The 27,655-nt window shown below is 36.5% G+C and overlaps 1 protein-coding gene across 7 annotated transcripts in view; it reads left to right on the plus strand.

Moving 5' to 3' along the window:
- The window catches only part of CYP39A1 (cytochrome P450 family 39 subfamily A member 1), a 75,574-nt gene that overhangs the window by 25,214 nt on the left and 22,705 nt on the right, over positions 1-27,655 (plus strand). For 5 of the 7 annotated variants that reach the window (XM_081040363.1, XM_081040361.1, XM_081040367.1 and 2 more), the window contains 4 exons: positions 18-108; positions 17,105-17,238; positions 23,940-24,035; positions 24,877-24,965. In XM_081040363.1, coding sequence (XP_080896489.1) covers positions 18-108; positions 17,105-17,238; positions 23,940-24,035; positions 24,877-24,965 — 410 coding nt within the window. The remainder of the gene's footprint in view (positions 1-17; positions 109-17,104; positions 17,239-23,939; positions 24,036-24,876; positions 24,966-27,655) is intronic. The other 2 variants (XM_081040365.1, XM_081040362.1) reach the window with 1 other exon arrangement.

A 27,655-nucleotide genomic window follows, 5' to 3' on the forward strand; every position in this document is an offset into this window, starting at 1 on the left:
ATGTTTTTCTTCTTAAGGTTGCATTTTGGACGCTTGGATTTATCCTCTCTCATCCCAGTATCCACAGGACCATTATGGAAGGCATATCATCTGTTTTTGGCACAGCAGGTACTAAAATTGAATTAAATTACATAATTGAACAGACGTCTAATAATATGTGTTTGTCACACATCCCGGGCAAAGTCAAATGCCCAGAATTTTATAGAAATTCAACGTAGTCCAAAATTTAACCTAATTTTTTACACATTTCAGGACCTAAATTGATCAGGTAGAATCCTAGAATTTAATTACTCCGTTTTTTCCAAATGATGGAATAAAGCTGGAGAGATAGTGATTCCCCTAACCTCCCTGCAGAAGCATAAATATATAATGTACAGTGCTTTTTATTCTAATCTCTTGGCTCCTAACCTCAGTTGAGCTGCAGTCCATAGTTTTGGACTTTAGGATTTTCCAGAATTTATAAAAGTAGCATGGTGCATATTGCATATATTATGTAACAGTACTAATGGGTAAGGAGGTCAGGTAACATTTTACCACCACAGGAATTATTTTAAAAGTTACAGTTGTTAGCGATTTCTGGGTTTAGAACTACAGATAGGGATTGCTGCCTTTCCCTTTTTTGTTTCAAATTCAAACTCTTCAACTGTAATCTTTTTTAAAAAGCAGGAATAAGCTTGAATGAAGACTGTTCAACTACTTGTTTATTCAACATAATTTGACCTGTTTTGGGAGTAGAATTTCTTTTTTAAAAATCTTAATTAATATGTCATATTATGTATTCTGATATAAAAATAATAACAGATGACTTGGTTTTCTGGAAAGAAAACAATATACTGTGTTTCCCCGAAAATAAGACCTAGCCAGACCATCAGCTCTAAGGCGTCTTTTGGAGCAAAAATTAATATAAAACCCGGTCTTATTTTACTATAATATAAGACCCGGTCTTATTTTACTATAGTAATGTATGTATAATAATATATATATAAAATGTATATAATGTAATATAATATAAGACTATGTCTTATATAATACAATAATATAATGTAATATATAATACTACATCTTATATAAGACCGGGTCTTATATTAATTTTTGCTCCAAAAATTAATCATTAGAGCTGATTGTCCAGGTAAGTCTTATTTTCAGGGAAACACGGTAATAGTAAGACAAAAGATATGATGCCAATTAACAGTTAACCCGCCCTTCATGTTTGCTGAAAATATTTTATTTGGAATTTTTTATTTCTTTTGACTGCTCCTTACTGAGTTAAACCAAAAAGCAAATTGCGTGACCAACATGAATGTCTAAGGCATACTGTCTCTGAGCCTTGAGTGTAAATCAGCAGGTGCTGGATGTCATCTCATAGAAATGGTGAACATTAGAACCAGTGGCAAGTTAGAAATGGAGATACAATGGTGAATGGAAGAGAAGACTGCGTGCCTTTATGGAGCTTACGTCCACAAAGCTAATGAAAATGTGCATGTCTGCAAATGTTAAAAGGGAATGCGTCCTTGATTGTCACAAATTCTCCTTTACCATTTCCTTACTAAGAGCCTCCTCTTGACTTGAAGCTCTCCAAATTCCTGGTCTTTAGGAAACAAAAAGGTACAGGTGGGCATAGTGGGGATAATGTGGGAAACCTATCTGACCTCAAGGCCACAACACAAGTATTACATTAATCTAAATTTCTACAACGCTTCAATGTTGAACACAGTTGTAACAGAGAAAGAGAAAACCTTTTCTCTTCCTCCACATTCTGGTTTATTTTTAGAACCTATTTTCTCCTCTGGCAGAAAATTGCTCCTTCAAATCGTAGTACCAGTGGAATAACTATACTATGTCAATGCTTTCAGTTCATGCCTCTTACAGAATTGAAAACAGTTTATTAAAATATAGAAAACATTTGTGCCATGCTTAGGTAGAAACAATTCAGATCAATTCCTGAATAAGATGGAGTAGCAGCTCAGGAATTTAGATGTTGTAAGAGGAGACTACAGATCTTCGGGAGTCGGTATCAAGGCAGATATCCACGTGTGCATACAAAAGATCCTGTCAAAGAAAGAACATTAAGGATAATGGAACAAGAATCTGACTCGATATGGCAGTTTTCCCATTTTTATTTTCTTTTCTGTCACAAGATCACCATTTCTTTTTTGGAGATGTCTGTAGTGAATTTCCAACTCCACATCCCTGTGGCCCTGAACTTAACATAATGTTTTATTTTATATTGTGGTGTTTTACATTAATTGGTTTTCAGATATTGAAACACCCTTGTATTCCTGAGATAAATCCTACTTAGGGTGTATAATCCATATAAAACATGTAATGTTTATATATCGCTGGATTCAGTTTGCTAGTACTTTGCTGAGGAATTTCACATCTAATATCTAAGAGGATATTAATTTATAATTTTCTTTTTTTGAGATGTCTTGGTCTGGTTTTGGTATCAGAATAGTTCTGGCTTTACAGAATGACTTTAGAAATGTTCTCTCCTCTTCTATTTTCTGGAAGAGTTCGTGAAAGATTGATATTAATTCTTCTTTAACCATGTAATAGAATTCAGTAGTGAAGTAAACTGGTTCAGAGATTTTCTTTGTGAGAGGTTTTGTTTTGTTTTGTTTGTTTAGTGACTTTCTAAAATTAATTCTGTAAGGTTTGTATTCTTTATCATATGTGGCCACTTATTTCTCTGCTTGTTTAGTTTAGTGGTCAACTGATACTTGGACTTTCTTTACACTAGGAATGAACAAGTTCTTTACCAACAGGCCCTATGTGCATGTAAATACATGCCTTCAACACTCGGCCAGGCAGTTGACAACTCTGCACAGAACCTCCTAGTTACTCATTGATGATGCCTGGGGTCTTCTCAGGTCTTCCCTGAGCATGAATACAGCCCTGGGCATTTGTTTAGCCCTACACTAGTGAGTGGCATTCAATGTCTGCAGGAATGCACTGGACCTCCTCAAAAGGTCTTCAAACGTGTCATTTCCTAGCTTTTTATTTTAATCTTTTTGGTTTGCCTCTTGTTTGTCCCAATTACTATCTATTGCCTCTGGTAGCTGCAAAGTTAAACCATTATCTTTAAAAGTTTTCAACCACAACCCCTCCTTTACCCCCCTGAGGAAAAGACCTTTCTCCACTGGCTACCTCCAAGTCAGGTCAGATGAAGACAATCTTGCAGGTGGGGTTTTCCAGGGGACTGCCAGCCAGGTCAAATAATGAGAATTTTCTAGGAATGGGGTTTTGAAGTAGTTCCAACCCAGTTCTGCCCCCTCCAATGGCTGCTGGGCTATAGGTTTGCACTGTGATTACAAGCTATTCATTTTCAAGGTTACTGTGGAGCTGTAGAGAGGGGGTGTCAATAGGGCAGGTTAAAATGTCATAATGCTTGCTGTTTTTATCAAGATTCAGCCTTTATTTTCTTTTTCTTTTTTTTAAATTTGGGTAAATTGGGTAAACACTCCCTGAGTTGCTGCAAGCCTTTAGTTAATTTCCAGGGTTCTGAAAAAGTTGATTTTGACCATTTTTTTTTTTACCAGATTTCTCATTGGTTTTGAAGAGGCAGTCCTTGGAATCCTTATACTGCCATTTTTGCCAGCATCACCCTGAGCCATACATTTTAAAATTTCTTTTAGGAAACCTTCCAGATTCATGTGGGTTAACCCTTCATTTGTCTGTTTATTTGCTTGGCCCTCAAACATCTTTTGAGTGCCCACTGTGTCACTGTTTGAAGTACTAGGGCTATGACAGGTGAGTGAGGTGTGGTGCTTGGTGCTCTCAAGGAAGCTCCGGAAGTGCTTTTTTATAACAACGAAAGCAGGTTTGGAAGTTTCCAGAAGAGGCTAGGAGAGAAAAGGGAATATTTACATGATTTCTTTGGAGACGTGCACCTGCTAGGTTTTCTGGGCCTGGAAGTTTTACCTGTTCTCGTTCAACTTTTAGTCAACTCGAATGTCATTTCCTTAGGTAGGTATTTTAGACCTACCCTATCTAAAGTCACTTTCCCTTTAGTGATTCTCTGGTTTGTCTCACTCTTTATTTACCTCAAAAAAATGATTATTTTGCTTTCAGTATATTTATTCATTTATCCTCTGCCTCATTTATCAGAACATAATCTTTCCAACAAAAGGAACAATGTCTGTCTTGGTCTGTATAGTATCTCCGGCGCTTTGAATCAAAAAATTACTCAACAAATATTTTCTGAATGAATTTAATGAACAAATACAAGAATATATTTTTGAGAAATGAGTGTCTTAGTCTAACCTTCATTTGCAGCTTTGTCACCCATCCCATTAGATAGCTTATAGGAAATGAGCGTTTTATGCAAAGTTTTTGATAGTTCTCTATGCTTAATTTTTGAGTTAGCAGAACCCTGGTCTCAACCAATATCTGACCAGTAATAACTGAGTAGTCTCAATTCCAAGAATCCAGATGAACGGTAGTGAATGCTAGCATTTCCTTAGGGTTTTGAACTCTGTAAAACATTCTCTTGCCTAAGATTTTATTTTATCCCTTGGTCTTGGGTGAAATGTACATTATCAAACCATTGAGAATCCGATAAAGAATGTTTTTCTTGGTTACAGAGTTTTAGGTTACAATTCCTGGAAATTAGTCATCTTTTTAAACTTTTAACTTATAAATTATGACACATTATTTCAATAACCTGTCATAGCCTCAAAAAAACTGAATCAGATTTCCTGGGTTCGAATCCAGTCTGAGACCCTTACTAATGGTATATCCTTATTCAAGTTACCAAATTCTTTAAGCCTGTTTTATTTTTGTGATAATGGCAAAATAAGAATGCCCATTTCATGGGATTCTTAGGAGAATATAGCAAATATAAAGTAGATAGCACAGTGCATGTTTTATAAATCTTAGCTATGACCCAAACTGATGTAACGATATCAGTCATATGAAATTTTATAATTTTCCCATGTCATGAAATTAGTAACCATTATGAGCCTTCTTCTTCCAAATATTAGTCTTTGTTTTTTTGAAATAACATAGTTTCCTTGGATGTTTATAGCAATAATTGAATTACTGTTCTATACATTTGCAATCTTATGAAATGACTGAAGTATAGCAGAAAATACATCATGAGGCTATTTATGTCTAATGTTATCCTAGAGGATAGAAACAAAAGCAATGAGAATAGCACTCACTAAGATAACACTTACTAAGTACCAGGCCCTATTCTAAGTGCTCTTCTTGAATCATCCCTTCTCAATGATACTATTTACCCTTATTTTAAACATGAGGAAAATGAAGTACCAATTAAGTAATTTGCTCAAGACCACACAGCTAGTAAATGGAAGAACTATGATTTGAACCAAAGTTTGTCTGGCTCTAGAGTTGACTATACAAATTAGCAAGTCTCCTTGTTTTAAAATGTTCTTCAGAATGCCTGACGTAAGATGATTAGATCCCATTTCTAGCTTTATTCCATTCCAAGTTGCTTCCATATTAAGTTTTCTAAACCACAGCTCTAGTTAGACGACATGTGGACCCAGAAAGTATTCCTGGAGTGCTTGTGTTCAGCTGCCTGAGCCTGATGCTACGGCCTTGGTGTTCTGACGCATCTTTGTGTGCAGAGTGGTAGTCTAACGAAGGTGGACCTTTGACTATTCTCTAAACACACTCTTCATTTTCTCTCTGCTGTGTGTTATATTTGTAACACTAACTGTGACTTCATTTTGATCCCTTTATAAGACTTTGCTCCTAAGTAAACTTAGAGATTAGAAACAAATATTTTCTAAACGAAGCACCTCATTTTTGATTCAGAAACTAGGATAACCATGTTTATACCCAGCCTTTTCTAAAACAATAGGGTGTGGCTGTCTTGACCATGAAATGTACCCAAACAAAATAATGGTGACAAGTAATAAACACCATTAGAGAGCTATGATTTGTGGTTTATATGTAGAATCAACTTATTGTGTACCTATGTCTTCGTCTGACCAAAGTCACCTAGACATGTGGATCCGAACCCCTCTAAATATCTCTAATGTTATGATCTAACCATCACCAGTCTCTTGGTAGATCCAAGTTCTCTTCCTTCACTGGTTCTTTCCCCTTCATTTGTCAGATCCCGGGACTCTGTGCTGAGCAACATCTAGTGGCTTCACAGCTCACTCAGAATAAAATCTAAAGCCTTAACGAAGGTGCTTTGTCATCTCTACAATCTCTCTGCGACCCTCTTCCTTGTTTGTTTTGCCCCAGCCATATTCATTCCTTCATTCAGCAAGTATTTAGGTGCCAGGAATTAGATGCAAGGCAAGTGTCTGTTGAAGCATGGGGTTCAGATGAGGCTAGCCAAAACTGACACATGTCAATGTGTGTGTAGATAATTTATGTATGTGTGTGAGTATAAGAAATCAATACATTACCAAAAAAAAGAAAAAAAAAAAGAAATCAATACATTTATTATAGTATTATCTAAATATATCTTACAAATATAAATACATTTTATAAATATAACTATGTAGCTCTGTATCTGTATCTCTGTGTGTAAACACATACTTTCCTTCTTTATTCCCGGTTGAGGTGTCTACTTGCTTACAGACCCCGAAAGCAGACTAAGTACAATTAAATCTCCCCACCTTTCTCATGAAACTTCCTACTTGTATGAACTATGGACAGTTTTAATAAACAGCACAATAATTGACTGAAACACCCGTGTGCCGACCAAAGATAAATGCTCATCTCCTTTATTCTGTTCATTGAACAATCCGCACATGGATAGTTCAACCAAACTTTGTTTTGTATGTTTTGATAAAGAGAACTTTTCCCCCTAAATCTCTTCCTCTTCCTATAGGGTTTGCTCTGTTCTCAAAACAGGGAACATTGCTGTATCCACAGAGCTGAAGAAGAGGATTAAGTTGTTCAGATTTTTATTTTAATGTCAAACTATATCTTATGTTCCATTTTATTTATTTAAGTATTTACATTTTAATTTGTTTAAGTGGCATTCCATTAACCTACCAGTATGGTTTACTTTTCTTTTTTATTTTGTTAAAAATGTAAGAATACATGTTTAGATGCTTCTTGCATTTTTAGCTTCATTGTACTTTGTTTTCTCAAGATAACTACTAAAGGATTACTAGGTCATAAAAGATTAATCAACACAGCATAAATAGTTATATTTATGATCCAAAGCACTCCCAAGGCATTAATATTTGGGTCCTGTTTAGACTGTGTTTTAAAGCAACGTTCTTTTCTAATTCAGGATTCTCACTGTAAGTATCTGCCCACCAGCAGAGAGTCATTCTATTTTAAAAACAAACAGAAAACAAATAGAAATGCACTTGAATTTTTGAACTCTGTTCACCTATTGTTTTTAACGTAGGGTAGCATACACACACACCTTTTTTTTTTGCTATTAAGTTTTACTGTGTACTTATATAAGGAAAAAAATAATAAACTTTTTTTTTCTGTTAAATTACAATGAATCAGGTTCTGTAATAGAAATGGACCTGCATCGAATTGATTGACATCTTACATAAAGTCATGATGTGTGCATCATAAAAGGCACACGTTACAAAATTTTCATTGCATGAGAGTCAGCAATTTGATGCATAAGTGTCAATCCTGTCACTCACTAATTGTGTGACTTGGGGTAAAAGAGAAAACGTACTCAGAACCAACTAATACATAATAATGATTTTGCTACCACTGTGTTCTGATTTAGCAGCAAGTGTGGGGACGTAACAACATTCTCAAGTGGCCAGATGCTGTTACGTGGTGACATTGAGTCAGATAGCTACCCTTACCCTACACTAGTGAGAGAAGATTCTGTCTCTGCTCATAGAAACAGGTATAAGGACTAGCAGAGTAGTTAATGAAGCTGCTCAGCGCTTATGCTGATGTTCTAGGCAAATTCCGTGTTGTTTGCATTATTTCAGTTACTTCATCAGTTGTACATATTTGCAATGAAACGTGTTCATTTGTTCTTGAAACCTTATCTGTGATGATCTCTTACCGATATCATAACTTGTATGCAGCTTCTGTCCACATGGGTATGTCCCAGTGCCATCTTACCAACCCATAACGGCGTTCTTCGGGGACTCCATTGTGGCGCATCAAAGACCTAGCCCCTCCAGCTAACAGAAGAAGCTCACTCTCATTACTGCTGTGCAGCCTGCCAGGGCTCAATGGCTGATAGCCAGAGTTGTGGCTGTGATAGATTCTTGGCCCTTTGCACTGCGTGTTGATCAAAACATTGAGGAGAAAGATCAAGTAGGACAGCCAAGGGCACTCCAATGGAGTTCTGAACAGGAAAGTTATTTTATTAAAAAAAAAAAAAATCTCTCCACTCCCACTGGTAGCCTGACAATATGAACCTAATATGGAGATTTTGGAGGCGATGGCGTATAGTACAGGAAATTTCTTACATAGTCTCATGTTTCTTTGCTAGCCCAACTTTTAAAATCCTGGAATGGATCCAGAAAATATTAAATTGTGCTAGAGCATCTCACAAACTACGTCTCATTCATCCACCTTGAAGAGCATATGTAGATTACCTAAGAAAGTATTTATAAATGCAGGAAGATTGCATCTGAAACTATTCTTTTTACCTTCTTTTCTGCTTGGCCCTAAAGACCAAGATGGCGTCATTTTGGAATGACAGTTTGTTGCTTTCCAATCCACTAGCCCAGCCACAAAGGCCACGGTGGGACTTGCATGTATGAGATCTGGTCCACAAGAGATTTCCCAGGAGGCTACATTCCCTCCACCAGTTTCTGCCTTTAATACCTGAATTATGACTTGTGACATTAACTCAGGAGAGTTTGTGTGAAGTCACCCTGTCCTTTATTGCCTACCTTCCACAGGCGGAAAGAGATACATCTGATAGCTGTAGATTATTTGTTGTCCCTCTTCAAATCTATAAGTTTGGAGAAGGTCCTACTCTTACGCTTCTTTTTTTATTAAGTCTTTGCACTGTCCCACTCCAGTACAGCACTGTTAATCTGCTTTATCTATCCTCTGCATTTTTCATTCAGATGCAGTTCTTTTTTTGAATGTTCTGTTGGAGAGTTGTTCAGGCATTTGGACAATCTATTTTCCTCTTTAGAAACTACTGAGGTAAAGGCCTTTAAGTTGGGTCAACATCTCTTCAGAGAACACAGTCCAAATTTAGAATCATTGTTCAGAGTTTATAAATGAAGGGTATTTCTAGATCGCAATGTATTTTACATTTTATTATCTACCCATATTGTCTTGTTTAGTTAATATCTCACTTTTTAATTTATTATAAATATATAAAGTCCTGTATCCTTTATTTCTTAAAAAAGTGATACGGTTATACAGTAGTCTTAATTTTATATTCCCGTGAATAGAGAAACTCATAACCTCCTTTTTAACATATGAGAGAAGTATTTCTGAAAATAACATGAGGTATTATTTTTTCAGAAGAGACTCTTGGTCGGTTGACTTGATACAATAATATCAAATTTTTCTTGACGTGATAGAATAAGATTTGGCATATTTTTACAGCAGCATGTATGGATAGAAGAAGGGGTGGGGAGGATCAGTCTGTCGATTCTTAACTCCTTACCTTCCATCAGTCTTAATAACCTATTCTAAGCAATATTTCAGTCCTTGATATCTTTCTCAATCCATTGTTATCACTGCCTCTGTCAGTCTGTAGTTATGAATGTCAAACTGAAGCAGCTGAGCAGAATTTATGTCCAAAAGATTATTGCTTGTAATTTATCGATAGGTGTCAGGCAGAGTACCAGGAACTGGTTCTCGGTCCCAGGGGAAGACTCTCAAAACTTTTGCCCTCTGCATCTTGGTATCAGAGTTGCCAAGGAAAACACAGCACGGTGAAGCTGTGGATGGAACAATGTTATACTCACAATGGAAGGAACCCTGTCCCGTCGCCTTGGAGGACAGATACAGTGGTGGGGTTGGACAGGTACCATGTACTGCAAGCACTTTAAGCAGAGACAAAAGCAGAGACTGTGCCTGAAACAAAGGTATTCCCACCAGGTGATAAGCCCAGCTCAGCTCTGTGGGCTCATTATCTCTGGGTAAGGAAGTGTTTCAGGACGAAGGTGCATTCTTATGTGACTAAGTTGGGGTTAAAAGACTATGCACATGAGACTGCCCTTCCCAACAATAGGAGTGTGTGTCTTTGATAATAGAATTTTATCCTAAATCCTTCAGATGCCAAAAAGCCATATCCATCCCTGGGAAAGTCAGAAGAACCAAAGCTGGAGGTTCAGAAAAGACTGAGGTATTTGGAAGAAGCTGGTGGTTAGAGGAGAAGTGAAGATATGGCTTGCCAGGCTGCCACTGTGATCCCTAAACGCCCAACACCCATATTCAGAGTGCACGGACAATCTCTAGGCTTATCCTCTGCTTTCCCCAGTCTGTTTCCACCACAAATACCATAATAAGGTGCTTTTCAAGTCTTCCTTCCCATTTACATCTGTCCTTTCTATTCATCTAACTGGTATTTCTCTTGAATAAAGAGATTGGGTTGGGGTACGATCTATACGGAGGAATTATAACATTTTATAAAAACATGTTTTTTAAAAAGCAACCTAAATAAAGAAAAAAAGTATACCATTTTCCTGTACGGGAAGGCTTACTATGAAAATGCCAACCCTTTTAAAATGAATACATATTTCATTAATTAGAATTCCAGTGTTTTTTGGAATGAAATTAACTTAATGACAAAAGTTTTTGAAGAGTAAATGTGATTAGACATCAAAATTATTAGAAATATAAACTAGTAAGGCCAGTTTGCTCTACCAGATATTAAAATTGATTGTAACACTGCTATTAACAAAAGAGAACATAATTGGCAACAAAAGCAAATTCACAATCTTTTCTGCCAAAGCTAAAAAAAAAAAAAAAAAATTAAAGAAAATAGTAACTTCCATTCTGTTTCACATTCTTGACACAAAAGTTTCTAAACTACCAACATTTGCATTGAATTAATATTCTAGAAAGTTGTAGTCATTGCAGAGATTCTACCTATAAAGAATTCATAGGGAACAGCAGTGAACTAAAAAGCATTTAACTTCATAGGCTACCATATGTAGTGTTTCACCTACTCTCATCTTCTCTCTTAAATTTTCTGTAAATTTAACTTAATATCTTTCTCACAGAATTTTGTCTCACAGAACCTGTACAATAATGTACCTCCACAATAATGAAGGAAGTTAATATTTTATGAAAACACACAAACAAACAAAAACCTAGAGAGTACATCTTTTTTCTCTGTTATAAAACTATTTGGAAGATGACACGGAATATTGGTTTTTAAAGTGAATTTTTGAAGGGTCTTACCACAGTCAGCTTACAATTTGTTTGATATGGTAGTGCAAGCCTCATGTTTTCAAGAAGGGTGGAAATACCTTTTGCATATGTGTTATCACCTCTGGAGCTTGCCTCGGTGGACCTCCTTCTATCAGCCCTTTCTTCACATTCCAGAAGTTTCTGCCAGATATCTAAATGAGGCAGCAAGACATAATGGACCACCAGGGACCCATTCTACTGTTTCCTTTAATTCATTATCTTTTTCTTCTCTCTCTTTCTCGCTTCAAAAATTATATTTACTTCCTAATTATTTTAGGTGCCCAATGACCTCCCATTCTCTATCTTCAGATGCCATGAATCCAGAGTCACCCCCTGGATATGCAGAAGGATCTGGATGTTCTGCGAGGGGGAGGAGGGAAAAGGCAAGAAGGTGGGAGGAGAGGTAGAGGGGAGGGAGAAGGACTAGAAATTGGAGGATCCTCTTTCATCGTAGGCTGCCATTTTAAAAAGCTCAACTCTCCTACACAAATGAAGCCCTGTTTTATTCTCAGCTTCTCTGCCTAGTGACCTCTCCATCACTTTCTCCCTTCTTAAAAGCAAAACAACCTCTCCCTTTCTTGACACACTCTTTTGAATATTTTGAATCTGTGTCCTACTGCTACCAGTGGAGAAGGTCCAGCCCCAAAACATAATTTGCCATGTTAGGGAAAAATCTGTTTTATTGCGTAGAATAATTAAGTCCCTCAAATTTTGCACCTTGCTTAACCAGTTTAGTTCTGTGACCTTATTTGCTCATTCATTCTTTAACCATTTCTTCTCTTTTCTCAGCGACTGTTTGTTTCTCAGTTCTGGTCTACCCCTCTTCTAGGTATTTCTCTCACTATCTCTTAGTCCTCAGGAATAGAGGGTAATACACGTTTGGAGAAGGGAAAGGTCATTGGGGCCTTTATCCAAAATTTAAAATTGATTTTCCTTTCCAATAATCAAAGATCAGTTTTACAGTATTTCATTTCACATTTAAAAGAATAATTGTAGAAAAGGATTTATTGTTTTTCGCATTTGGAAGCCAAGTCAACAAACAAATTTTTGTCTTCCTAAAAATTTCCAGAAATCTGTAATCAGTACATTCTCACTACCTATAAATAACTGTTTTAGGGTCATTTGAGATACAAAACCTATTAATGATATTACCTACTTCAGGACATTTTGTCCTCTCCTTCTATTTGAGATGTGCTAACCTTTTCCAGTGAATACACGTTTCTTCTGAGAAGGCAGCAATTTTGTAAATAAAAGAAAATATTCCTGAAATAAAGTAGAGGTATAATTTTTTAATTGAATTTTTGAACATTCCTTAAAATATTGAAGTTTTTTTTAAAGGTTGTTTTATTCTTTTATTTTATTTTTTAGATTTTATTGGGGAAGGGGAACAGGACTTTATTGGGGAACAGTGTGTACTTTCAGGACTTTTTTCCAAGTCAAGTTGTTGTCCTTTCAATCTTAATTGTGGAGGATGCCGTTTCGGCTTCAAGTTGTTGTCCTTTCAGTCTTAGTTGTGGAGGGCACAGCTCAGCTCCAGGTCCAGTTGCCGTTTTCTAGTTGCAGGGGGCGCAGCCCACCATCCCTTGTGGGAGTTGAACCTGCAACCTTTGTGGTTGAGAGGACACGCTCCAACCAACTGAGCCATCCAGGAGCTCAGCGGCAGCTCAGTTCAAGGTGCTGTGTTCAATCTTAGTTGCAGGGGGCACTGCCCACCATCCCTTGTGGGAGTTGAGGAATTGAACTGGCAATCTTGTGGTTGAGAGCCCACTGGCCCTTGTGGGAATCGAACCAGCAGCCTTCGGAGTTAGGAGCATGGAGCTCTAACTGCCTGAGCCACCGGGCTGGCCCCTAAAATTTTTGAATTCCTGAAATATAGGGAAGAATGTAAGATCCTCCTTTATTCCTCTCTGGCATACTATAAATTCTTTATTTACTAGTTCTTTTTTAGCTTTGTCTCTGTTCTCTAAAAACTGATTTTTATTTTTTTCAGAAACTTATCATGAGGTCTATGGTTGAGAAAATATGCCAGAAAACTAGTTTCCTGCCCTTATTCTCTGTCAGCAACTGATGTCATTTCTTCATTGTTTCTGAGCAGAAGACATAGAAATCCTGTATTTTTTCAAAGTTATTTCATAATTTCCCTAATAACAGTCTCAAGTAAATACTAACTTTTGCTATTTGATTTCACTTTTTAAATAAATTATTACAAAATCTGGGAAGCAAATTTCTTAATCATTGCTTGACGTTATTAAATCAGTTTCTTTATTTTTCAACCTTTATGTCATGCATTTTTATCCCAGGTTCATTTTCTTTCATGTGTACTATGACTTTTTACACACACCTTAACTGTAAAATTTTAAACAAGGTGTTTTACAAATATGAAAAGGCAACCTCTGACAGAAAGCTTACCTCACAGCATAGAACAACAGAACTGAGAATCCATGCTTCAAGAAGTAAAGAAAGAGGTGATGGAATGTGTAGGAATGCACTCTTTAAATTTCAGTGGAGTTTATTCTTTGCTTCTCTTCATCTTTCCATGTGTCACTTAGTAGTATATACACCTGTCTTTCATTTGTGGGGAAACTCAGGGCCTCCTCGGTGTTCAACCCCACTGGCCGCCCCCCCTTCTGATTCACCCCACCTTCTGATCCACCCTCCTCAGAATTATTTCTCAAATAGTCTGAATGACTCAACAAATACCAACTATTCTCCTTTTCTGTCAAAACATTAATTATTTCTCCAAAGTTATTAGTTAAATCTTTATGTAACGTTACTCCAGGACTCTAGAAACAAGATTTTTGTATTTTACATTTTGTGTGTTTACTTATTTACTCTGTGTGTGTGTGTGTGTGTGTGTGTGTGTGTGTGTGTGTGTGTGTGTGTGTAAGGAGAGGAGGCTTAAATATTAAGAACCAGAGGAGCTCTTTCTCAAAGAAGAACTTACTCTGGTTGTTCTATTTGATTTGTGTTTCTTTTTTTTTAAGTCCAGGAAATCATATTCTTATGATGAATTTTGGCATTTAAGTTCCTTTTCTTTCTGTCTGGGTAAGTCTCACTCATCCTTCCAGGCTTAGCTGAAATTCTAGCCCTAGGCGAGAGGGAATGAATGCCACTGACACGTGAATCCTCTCTTATGAAACTTATATTAGGGTTATTTATATCTAGATATTATTTTGTGTCCTTGTGTCCAAGCTCCTTTAAGGAAATGACTGTATCCTTCTCATTCCTTTCTCCTCGTAGGGGAAGCGACAGGGTACAATAAGCAAGGGTAAGGCTTAAGGCTTCTCAGTGTAGACAGACATAGGTTTGAAGACTGCTCTGACACTTTCAGGCTTGCTTCCTCCAACACGTTAACCTCTCTGAAGCTCCATACCCGGCAGGTAGTTATGAGAAAAAAATGGAGTGGTCCAAAGTGTTTGTGACATTAGAAGGTCGATAAATTAGTATTATCCTCTTCCTGTCTCTTACAGCACCTTTGCTTGGGCTAGCACATAACAGATACGAAACAAATTTTTATTGAGTGAATACATGGCTGAAATATAGAATTTCAATCTGTCATATATCCTTAACAAATATAATGTATAGTTACTGTGTGATAACATGCGTGCTATCATGCCTGTGGAATCCCCAAACTGTATATATTTTAGAAATTTTTTTTTGCCATTTCTGAATATAAGGATCATCTTTTTGTTTATTTTGTTTCAAATACCCTAAGATTTGGTTTGACTTTGATTGTATTTATGCCAAGAGTTAAACGATTAGTTTTGAAAATTTACCCCAAATCACCCATAGTTTCCTCCCTGCCTGTCTTCTGTACTGGTCTTGGTGGAGATTAGGTTCTAGCCCTTTCAATGATTACCTTGGCATTCTTCCAAGTGGAGCCTTCTAATATTAGAGTCAAAATGCTGGAAGAACAAACCACAGATGTGCATTGAAATATGCACAGTATGAGTACAGAGCCATTTCTAAGAGTTATAATAAGAAAGGTCTTTAACCTAAAGATGTTTAAAAACTTAGTATGTTTCCTTTGCTTTTTCTTTGTCTCCTCCAAGAATACTACCTTATTTTTCCCACATCACACTGGGATTTGAGAAACTAAAAATATTTTATCAAAACATTTGTTTTCCAAGTGTCGTCTACATCTCTCATACATTTATTTATAGTTTATAATAGATTTTAAATATTAATATTTTCAACTCAAAAACAAGCTTTTGTTTCTGTATTATATACTACAAAATATTTTGCACTTTATAGTTCAATTAGTCTACTAAGAATTCTTAATAAAATCTCTTTTTTCTAAATGGTAGTCAGAAACTTCACTATATACGAAGTTCCAAACTTTTTTAAAGCCTTGCTCTTCCTCTTTTGTTTGCCTAGAATAACCAATGATTCATCTCGCCATGTTGAAGTTTGACCATTTGTTAATTCATTGTATATTTACTGAGGCCTCACGATGCAGGAAACTAATTATATTTGTAATGTTAGAGAAAGATACTCATAGAATATTTTGCTTTAGCTTTAGTTGGATATGAACCCTCCCTGCTTTGGACTATTTTAGAATATTTTACATCTCCCCATATAGTTTCCTTGCCTATGTAGTGTACCAGTTAACTAGATACCTATGGTGCTGGACTAAGTGTATTGCAAGAATGCCTTAATTGTTGTAACCCTGGTAGAGTCTAACTCAGATCCTGGCCTTTATTTGTGCTCAAGAATCTATCAAGTTTAATGGAGTGTATAGACACCCCTATGGGGATTCGTCGAACCAGAGTTCAAAAACTCTGGTGCCCAGACTCCACTAACCAAAGACATTTGTTTTTGACTCCCCAGGAATTCCACATGTACTCCCAAGCAGCACCCACCCAGTTCTCCTGCAGAACAGGCTTGCTTTAGAACAAGCCTCATCCAGAGTCAAAGAGAGAGACTTGGCTGGAGACCCTACATTCCACTCACTGTCACCACTCATTTCCAATACAGTTGGAGGCAAATAAGATAGTCGACTTAATTAAACTGATAACGTTGTTGACTTTTATTAATAATTCGGTCAAAACCAAATTGAAAGAAAGTAATATTCAAAATGCAAACGTTTTACTTGAAATACCATTAACTAAATTGTCTGATTTTACTGAAAGCCCTCATCATACTTTGGGTTATAAAAAGATTGGACCCAATACTTTTTTAGGTGCCTAATTTTCTCATAACCTGCTTTTATTTAGCTAAAGTATGCATGTTGCAATAGGAACATCTGATGCACCTATGTTTAGAGAAATCATGTTTCCAGATGAAATACATGTGCCCTGGCACCCTTTTTCTTATATTTTTGGGGGACCTTCTGAAATAGATGATTTAAAAAAAAGGGAAAACCAAAAGTGAATCGACAGGGAAGAGATAGAAGAAGTAAGCCAGGTGGTTTCTCAGATCTTTTACTTTGTGCTTTTGATGCCAATCTTTTATTGCTGTTTTCTTAAGTGGAATAAGAATTTGGACAAGAAAGAATGAAATGAGTAAAAATTGAACCTTTTTGACGGGTAGAGATAGGACTGTGAGAACCAAGGTTGGATACCAATCTCTGATGTTACAGTAATCAGCATTGGTTTAGTTTTTTATGCCATACCTTTCATCTTGGTAAAAAGAAAATGATCAAAAGAGGCAATAAATTACTAAAGTTAGAATGCAAAAAGTAATAGTAATTTTAGCAGTAGCTCTTAGAGGCAATATCTAACCTATGTTGATGAACTTACCTAAAATCAGTTTCTGGCTTCTTTAAGCCCATTTTCTTTTTTAATTCTCTTTACAGGTAAAGATAAGATTAAAGTGTCTGAGGATGACTTGAAGAAACTCCCTCTTATTAAATGGTGTATTTTGGAAACCATTCGTTTAAGAGCCCCTGGTGCCATTACTAGAAAAGTGCTGAAACCAGTTAAAATTTTGGTAAGCTTTGGGTTTGGTTTTAAAATAATAGTCCTTCTAGGAAAAAAAAAAAAGTACATATTTTGCTCATATATTATTAGATAGTTCCATAAGTTCTATCTGCAACAGGTTATTGATAAGAGTTGTGCAGCAACATTTTTTTTTTTTAGTAGTATAGATTTTTATCCCATGGTGACTATTTAGCTACAACATAATTGTTTAATAATGATTTTGGCTATGTGATTCTGTATCAGAATTAGTATAATCCTATTTCAATCAAGCAGGTGGATTGGATAGTTTTTCAAAATTAATTTTACTTATTTGAACAACTTTACCAAAAGGAACATCCATGTTTCAACACATGCACACACATACTCGTATATACTCATGTATACACAATCCCCGCAGTCCTTAACCATACTACAACTCTATCCAACATTCTCTTTGTATGACATCAATACAGAAATCCAAGTCTGTCTCCTTACAGTCTAAGTCTGTCATTTAAAAAAAAAAAGTTTTAAATATTTTCTTCACTTTTCATGCATCTATAGTATTTTCATATTTACTTTAATTGCCACATAATAGTCGGGTGATAGCTTGAATATTTATTTCCTGACTCTTGAGAATTTAGATTGTTCTCTTTTGTGGTTATTTTAATGTAAGTATTTGCATCTTTGTGCAGAGTACATTCTCTTTTTTAATGATTATACTTGAATTATGTGTGAGTGGTGGATTACTGGTCCAAGGGTGTAAACACATTCATGATTCATGACATACTTTCCTCTAACAAAACTGAACTATTTTATAAGTCCAACATCTATGAATTCCCAATAATTGTTTTGAATTAAAAATAATGGCTATCCAAAAATGAATGAAGAAATTATTTTTAAAAATTGACAGTCTCTTACCTCTACTTTTTCACACTCACGCTTTCTTCCTAGAGGACATGAGGCTCAGATCTATTCAGTGTCCCTCCAAACCCTAGCAGCTAGTGAAGGCTATCTTAGTCGTGAAGCAACCACAGAAACCTGTGCTCAGGCTGCTATCTTCCAAGAATGTTCCAGCACTTTCTTTCACTATTTTTCACAATATCTTTTTAATATTTGTAAAAGGTTCAGTGTTTCCTTTATTTACTATTTCCTTTATAAACACAGCCTTTCTTCTTGGGAGGCCCAGACTAATCACTGTGAATTTCTCCTGGTGGAGATGAGACTTCAGCTTTAAAAGTAATCACCTGCACAGAATTTTCTTCTTATTACATAAGTAATACATGGTAATTAGAAAGAAAAAGTGAGACCATATAAATAAGCTGAAAGAAGAAATTTAAAAATTGCTTATCATCTCACAAGTCAGAGGTAACCACTGTGAACAAATACTTTGGTATTATAATTTCAGATGTTTTTCATGTTGTATGAAAATTTAATTGGGGTCATACTATGCTAATTTTCTCATAACCTGCTTTTATTTAGTAATAAATCACAAATAGTTTTCCCTATCAATAAAAGACATGTATAGAATTTTCAATTGCAGCATAATTAATATATGGAGATAATATACTTTTTTTTTAAATGTATCTCCATGTTTTGTTCGATAGTTTATACTTTTTTTTTTATTGGGGAAGGGGAACAGGACTTTATTGGGGAATGGTGTGTACTTCCAGGACTTTTTTCCAAGTCAAGTTGTTGTCCTTTCAGTCTTAGTTGTGGAGGGCGCAGCTCAGCTCCAGGTCCAGTTGCCATTTCTAGTTGCAGGGGCCACAGCCCACCATACCTTGTGGGAGTCGAACTGGCAACTTTGTGGTTGAGAGGACACGCTCCAACCAACTGAGCCATCCGGGAGCTCAGCAGCAGCTCAGCTCAAGGTGCCGTGTTCAATCTTAGTTGCAGGGGCCAGAGCCCACCATCCCATGTGGGACTCGAGGAATTGAACTGGCAACCTTGTGCTTGAGAGCCCACTGGCCCATCCATGTGAGAATCGAACCGGCAGCCTTCGGAGTTAGCAGCACAGAGCTCCAACCACCTGAGCTACCGGGCCGGCCCCCAATAATATAATTTTTAAAATCAGTTCCCTATTCTTGAATATGAATGAGGATTCCATTTTTCACTATCATAAACAGTGTAAACAGTGTAAAGATGCACATCCTTATAGATAAATGTTTGTGTATATTACTAATTATTTCCGTAGTATAAGTTCCTACAACTTGGTCCTTTTAGGCTTGGTCCTTTTAGGCTTCGTATATTTTCTAAAATAGGTGGAATGTCTTTGCTGAGTATAATAACATGTTCCCAGGAAATTGGATTATAGAAAACATTTCCTATGGGATCATCTATGTTTAGTAGTAACAGAGGCTCATATTTTCTCTCTTATTGGACAACAAGCAAGGTTTCTTGCTATGAATGCTAAAGGTATTCTGTGACTACACTTCCCCAGTGTAGTCTGAACAGGGCATTATTGTTTATTTTTGCGCCTATAACCATTCCTTTCTATATTTCTTGGAATACATTAAAATGAACAAACACTGTCTGTTTTCTTTCTCTTCATTATGCCACTTTTCAAAAACTCTTAAACTTCTACCTGTATTCTCTTTTCAAGGTTTTATATTTTTAGTACAAAGTTAATCTGCAAGAATACCCAGGAAAGAATAAACAAGGAGGTGTTGAAAATTATGAATAATTAAGGAATATTAATTATCATCATGAGGTATTAAAACATGTTATAAAACTACAGCAATTAAAATGGCATGATAGTGATGTCAGACCAGATGTTCAGACCAATAGAACAGACTGGAGAGTTAACCAAGAAACAAGAACCCCATTCTATATAAAAACTTAATATAGGATAAAGGAATCATAATAAGTCAATGAAGAAGGAAGAGGTTAATATATGGCTTGGGAATGACTGGATAAAAGTGGGTACACAGTGGTTCTCCACCTTTTTGGTCTCAGGATTTCTTTGTACTTTTTTAAAATTATTGAGGACCCCAAAGAGCTTTTATTTGTGGGAGTTACATCTATTAGACTGTATTAGAAACCAAAGCTGAAAAATTGTTAAAAATATTTATTTACTAATTCGTTTAGAAAGAGCAAGAAACCCATTACGTTTTAAATTAATAGCATGGTTTTATGACACATAACTATGTTTTCAAAAAAATAGGATAGCATCACTTTAAGTTTTAGCAAATCTAATGCCTTACTAACAGAACATATCTGCATTACAATGTATGTGTCTACTGTCAATCTGTTGTGATATATTGTTTTCATTGATGGAAATGAAGAAAATCCAGCCTTGCATAGACATGTAGCTGGAAAAATGATTTTAATAGCCTTTTCAGATATTTGTGGCTATTTGTTGATACCACACTAAAATGCAGCAGTGGTATTTTCTTAAAAGTTGTTGCAATCTGAAAATATATCTGAATTTTTTATATTCAGTTACATTAAAATCCATTGGTCTATCCTATACTTTGAATGAGTCTTTTTCCTAGGAACAGTACTTAACCTGGCAGATCCTTTGAAAAGGGCTTAGGGATTCCCAGAAGTCCCTAAGCCACCTTTGACAGCTACTGTAGAGAAAAGAGAGCTGCATAAGTTTTGGATTAATCCATGAAACCACAAAGCAGATCAACAAATTTGAATGTACCATATCAAAATTTAACATATCTTATTTTTTGAGTATAACTCAAATGTAAACAAAGAATTAAGTATAAATGTCAATATGTGTACAACACAAGGGTAAAAAAATTTAATAGTTGAAGAATTCACAAATCAATAGTAAAGCACTAATATTAATCAATATATGAGACTAAGGCATGAACACAAAATTTTGTAAAAGATAATAACATGAAAAATAAGAAAGATGTAAAATATTAGATAGCAATAAAAATAACCCACTGGAAATGTCAGGTTAGCAAATAAGAAGGCAATGAAATTAACACTCAAATATTGTAGTTAGAAATATGTTTTCCTACAAAATTTGAGGAAACAGTTGAGCAACATGTATTAATAATTGTAAAAATATCCATGTCGTATGTCTTCTGAACATCTATGTTAAAAGATTTTACATGAAAAATGCTTTGTGGAAGAAGATGCTTGGAATGGCACTATTTATTAAATAAAAGAACAATAGGTAATGATTAAGTTAATCATGCCTTAATCTACCCAAATGAAAGCTTAAGCAAGTATTGGGGAGAAACTTATGCATGAGTATACAATATAAATTAAAAAGAACTTATGCTATAATATTAAGTTAACAAAGTAAGATTCAAAAATTATTTATTTAGTAAAGTAAAAACTATTTAGAAAGAATAACAACAACAAAAAAAAACCTGAACTGCTGTTATTAGGTAAAAGTATTGGAGGGAAGGGGTGGCCAGATGGCTGAGTTGGTTGGAGCACGGTGCTCTTAACAACAACAAGGTTGACGGTTCGATCCCCACATGGGCCATTGTGAGCTGCACCCTCCATTTCTAGATTGAAACAACTACTTGACTTGGAGCTGATGGGTCCTGGAAAAACACATTTAAAATAAATAAAAGTTTAAAAAATAAAAAAGTGTTGGAGGGAAGTCTCTCCGTTGATGACTGTCTTTTGTTGTCAGCACTCCTTTTGTTTTGTTTTTTTCTATCTTTCTGAATTGTCCAAAATTTTTATAGAGAGTGTTTAATCACACAAAAGAGCATACTTTTTCATTTTTAAAGTACTTTTTTTTTTTTAAGCAACTAATAATAGCCAAGCTCCTGCTGAGAGCTGGGAGAAAATCTGTGTGCTCTGGACTTTCTCTTATGGATGCTTTGCCTTTATACTAGTATTCCTCCTTTCTCTTCAAGATTCTACATTCCTTGCACCCACTTTACTCCAGTATCCTTCTTGAGTTTCAACAGAGAATCTTGCCTTCTCTACCCTCTACAAGAAAACCCCATCTCCGGTCTAGCCGATGAAGCTTATTTGGCCGCACAGTATCTCTGTGAGGTGGGCTGGCCAGGTTCAATTCTATCTACATGAGAGATGCAGTCACCACCACACAGACAGGCCATGTTGTGTGATTTCCCTTAGCGAGTGATCTGTGTTCTGGTCCTGTGACTGTTTTGTCCCCCTCTTGACCTTTCTCTTCATCTGTCATGTAAACGATGACAGGGACTGTTTAGACTGGGCATGATGATGTCTGTTTGTTCAGAGGGTTCTTTTGATACAACCGGCTCCCACATTCCTTTACGCTGTTCATCAGCCTGGCATTTGCTGATGCACCAGGAACGTCTTTTTGGTCTCCTCCCTGGTGCTAATGTTAACGCTGTGACTGACGCCCCGTTAGAAGTCTCTCTACTCGCCTACTTTGTAGGCTACAGCAGTCAGCAGCCTCAAAGTCATAATCATAGGTCATTAGCCATGAAAGAGGACAATGCATTTGGAAGGGGAAGGGCAGCCATTGTCCCGAGGGGAGGCCTGCTTCCAGCCCGGCCCTCGAACATATCAGGTCCCTCCCCAGCTGATTTCAGAATCAGTCATGACCTCTCATGCTTCAGTTCCAGCAGAGGTGGAACCAACACACAGAACTGGGATCTAACAAGTCTCTTTCTACTTTAAAAATGGTTAAGAGGGTACCAGCAAAGGCCTCGCTTTCTTCCCACTTTTGGATCTGACCCTTTCCAGCTTTCTTGGTACCAGACTCAAGCAATACTTAGCTCCCATGGGAGCCAACAACGGGTTAAAAAATGGTGATTTCTCCCCATCCTCCCCTCCCTGCTACCATAAAAAGACATGATTTTAATTGTGCTAATTCTAGATACATGAACTTAATGTTTTGCAAATATCTTGAGGACACTTCAAAATTACGCAGGATTCGATAGATGTGGCTTCTGATGATTGGTGATGGGAGCTACTAATAAAATGGCTTCACCTTGGTAAAGTTGGTAGCTATCTAGTGATCACACACAATCTGTGGGAGAGCTGTTTGTCCTGTGGTTTCGGAGCATGGTGATGTAAGGGTGATTTTGTGAAATGGTTTTTAGTCCTCGGTATAAGTTTACATAGCATGAAAACCTATTATAACGTGAACGGAGAAGGATCACGCAGGCTCTGCTGTTTGAGGAATAACACTGCTTATCCTCAGCCCCATAGCCACCTCAGCCTCAGATACAAAACCCACCAAACACATGACACTTGCTTCATCCTGTGTGTTCTAACCAGTTGTCTTCATATTCTTTCTGCCCTAACAGCTGCTGCTAGAGTGAAAAACAAACAAAGAATCCACTGTCCCTGCACTGACACTGTCATGCGTGTCCCCTGGGACAGAACACTGCTGCCCCTCTCCTCAGTGCTATGGCCAGTGTTCTGTCTCAGACTTAGATTTTTCTGTTCCAGAATCTGGAGAGCCACTGTGGTTTCCATGATCAAGAATATTTGTCGCAACCCCAATATTGAACATCAAAAACTGCATTAGAGTGGACTTATATTAGTTTCTAAAATTTTTACATTTATCTAATATTTTTCCCCCATGTAACCAAATATGTACATACATGTAACGAATCATCAGAATTAGAAATCAGTCATTGCCCTAAGTTGCGAAATAGAAACTATCCATCCAGGAAAGAGTTAAATTTTCTTGCCACTCATTATCAAAGGTATATGTCTTCTCCACAATATACTTGTAGCTTGATTTGTTAATGACCCAAATGCTCTTTAAAGCAGATTTCAAAAAATGACTTGGAACCGATTTTTCTATCATAGAATTACACTGTACCTTCTGGTGACTTGTTGATGTTGTCTCCATTTTGGCTACATAGAAATCCAAAGTATTTTCCTGAACCTGAATTGTTCAAACCCGTAAGTTATTTCTTTCAATATACATTGCCCTTTGATTTTAATTTATTTTTATGCCACGAGTATGAATTCATAAATTAACTAGGACTGTATCAGTAAGCAGCCACATTTCTCTACTAATTACGGCTACAAAGTACAGATTAAATTTGCAATATAGACGGCATTTACAAATCAGACAGAAAAGTTTTTGGAATAAGCTTCACCAACTTTAAAATAAAATTTTATCTGAGACTAGCAAGGCATGTTAAAGTAAATATGCCTGGTTCTGATAGAAGACATTTCATGTTCTTCAGGCAATTGTTCCTGTTGTTGGTTTCCAAGGAGTACAAAAAATAAAAATGAAGCAAATTAATACTGTGTTCTGCTGTTTCTTAGAATTGGGGAGTTACAGGGCTGAGCAGAATCCTAAGAGGTCATTTAGTCTATTCTCTGCCTTTAAGTAAAATTGTCAAAAATGGCATCCAGATGTATTCATTCTGCATCCCAGGCTTTCTGCAACAGCAGGGCTGTCAACATCTTACTACTAAATTTATTACCAAGGGCCGTTTTATGATGGAGCCTTAGGCCTCGTTGTAAATAATTCTTCCTCTCGGAGGTCAATTCTGTGGTTGATTTACATTTACCACTTAACAGAATTCTTTTTAAATCTTTTTTTATTTATTAGTTCACGTTCCAAAAACATAATCATGGCTGATATTAATAACAGGTTGGAAAAAATTACCAACAACCCTGCAACTTTATATGCAAGGATTAGCTGTACAAGGTCATTTTTAGCCTAGAGAAATAAAGTTAAGCTTATTTATATAAGGCTGATTTGGAAAAAAAAAATGTTTTCTTCCCACAGGAACGTTGGAAAAAGGCAAATTTAGAGAAGCATGCTTTCTTGGACTGCTTCATGGCATTTGGAAGCGGGAAGTACCAGTGTCCTGGAAGGTCAGTGAAACAGCTGGGCCACAGTTATCCAGACGCCTGCAGAAAGGGGATGGTGCAGACTGGGAAAGCTTGGGCTTAATCTTTCTTTTCTTTATTATCAAACTACAGGGAAAGCCAGGAGACCACATTTTGTTGGGTTGGCCAGTTACATTGTGTCCTGTCTTTGTGAGACTATCTAAAGGGGCCTCATGAGAACAAAATATTACAGTTCCAGCAGCCAGGTGAAAGCAGGGTCTATGTTGGGGCAGCCAGATGGCTCAGTTGGTTAGAGCGCAAGCTCTGAACAACAAGATTGCCGGTTCAATTCTCCCATGGGATGGAGGGCTGCACCCTCCACGACTAGATTGAAACAACTTCTTGACTTGGAGCTGATAGGTCCTGGAAAAACACACTTAGAAAAAAAGAAAGAAAGCAGGGTCTATGTGTCAAATAATCGGCTTCCCTCTAAGGATAATTCAGAGTGGTCTGAGTTGTACTTTTTCGGAAAGATAAAGATAAAAGTACAGTATTTCTTTAACTACAATCTTACGATGGACATTTGTTGGGGTTACAGAACATCTTTAGCTTGGAGCGTGACAGCAGCTTCCTAGATGGTTTTTGTTTATTGGGTTAGCTTGGTTCTATAAAAACTTTAACTGGATGCGTTTTATAGCTAAATGAATCTGCCACCCAGGACTTCTCTTCAGTGGGATGCCCTGTTCTAGGGCAAGCGTTCATCATTTAATGAAAGATGTTTGATGTTTATTTAAGCAGAAACTTTTTTGAACCTCTCACCTGTGCCATGCCCTCTGCTAAACCTCAGGGGAGAGCACTGAGAATGGGGGGGTTGTGGTCCCTGACTTCATAAAACTTATACCTCACATTAAATAAGGCCCATTTCGTCATTGGTGGTGATTCTGTTAGAGAAATGTCGGTGCCTGTTTCTAACAAAATTTCTGTCAGTGCATGTACAGATCCTTTAAAAATCTTATACTGGCAAATTTGTAGCTCCTTAATTTAAGACGTGAGGTGCCTTCCTTGTTTGAACAGTAATAGCAGCTCATTTTTGCAGTTCTGACTTCCTCCACACCATCCATGCTACCTCTCTTTTGTTTCATGTTTTATAGTATCAGTATGCTTTTAGTGATGTACACCTCCCCAAAACTGGTTTCAGTGAGTTTTAGCCAGCCATGGTAGTTCTGTCTTCCTTTTTTGGAAGTTACTCTGGAAGCCTAAGGGTAAGCAAGTTGTTGCCTAATGTTTCTCTGGAGACAACTATGTGCCTTGATGTAGACAGTTGACCTAAACTGGCCAACGAGACTGAAAGGAGAGACTCTTCTTACACGGTTAGGATAGAGGCCCCCTTTGTCCTTTGCCCTTGGAAGTGAAGAAGAAAGCATGCAATCCCAGTTGCTGCGAGCAGCAGGTTCAAGTGGAATAACCCTGTGATGGTGGGGAATCAGCGGACAGCAGAATAGAGATAGGGAAAGAACCTGGTCCGTGTGGTATCATTGTGTCATTGAATCATCAGTTTTGAAGAGCTCGGCTACTTCTTGTTATGTTAGATAATAAATGGTTTTAGTTTTATGAATAATAATAATATATACTAAGTGTGTGTATACATAAGTGTGTGTATACATACTTGTACATATAATAAATATTCATTCTTCTTAAGGCAGTTTCAGTTGAAGGTTTTATTGTTCAGAGATGAAAGCATGCTCACATCCCCAACAAAAACTCTAACGTTGGACGTTATAATTGAGTGTCAGATACTTTACGGGCATAGTATAACAAACAAAAACAACAATAATAGCAATAACCCAAAACTGCCTCTTATGATTTTTACTTTAGAGAAGTAGTTCTTAAACTGGTAATACATTTATTGTTTTTGTCATCAATTAAATTTCATTGATGTTGTAAGAGTGGCTCTTTTAAAAAGACTATATATATATATATAGGTTCCTTTTATATATATTTCTATTGCAATTAGACAGTTTATTATAATCACCTTTGAAATTGACCTAGAAGTATTTAAAACCAGTGACTGAAATGCTTGAAAATGAAAAGTTGTAGTATGGGCCAATGGTCAACTGATGACTGTTGTTTCTAAGAGGAGCTGTTATGACATTACTGTGGTATCTTTTGAGGCTGACAGACGTTTACTTGAGTTTGAGAGTAATGAGTTACGAGCAGCAGAAAGAACCATGACATTTCAGCTCAATCATTAGTATCTTATTTATACAGAAGCTGTACTTTTAAAAAGATTTTTTTCTAAAAATATAGCTAACATACAATATTAGTTTCAGGTATACACCATAGTTAGTCAACGTTTATGTACTTAAAGAAGTGATCACCATGATACGTCCAGCAACCATCTGACACCGTACCACGTACCACGCTATCACAATATTATTGGCTATATTTCCTATGCTGTACATTACATCCCCATGACTTACTTGTTTCACACCTGGAAAGTTGGACCTCTTATTGCCTTTCTCCTTTCCCCCACTTTTAAAAATTTTCAATTACAGTTGACATTCAGTATTATTTTATATTAATTTCAGGTGTACAGCATATGGTTAGGCATTTATCATTTATCAGAAGTGATCCCCCTGACTAGTCTAGTACCCACCTGGCAATATACATAGCTATTACCATATTATTGATGAAACTCATATTCCTTATGCTTTACTTTACATCCCCATGAGTAC

This window comes from Rhinolophus hipposideros (assembly GCF_964194185.1).
Source record: "Rhinolophus hipposideros genome assembly, chromosome: 3".
NCBI classification, from domain to species: domain Eukaryota; kingdom Metazoa; phylum Chordata; class Mammalia; order Chiroptera; family Rhinolophidae; genus Rhinolophus; species Rhinolophus hipposideros.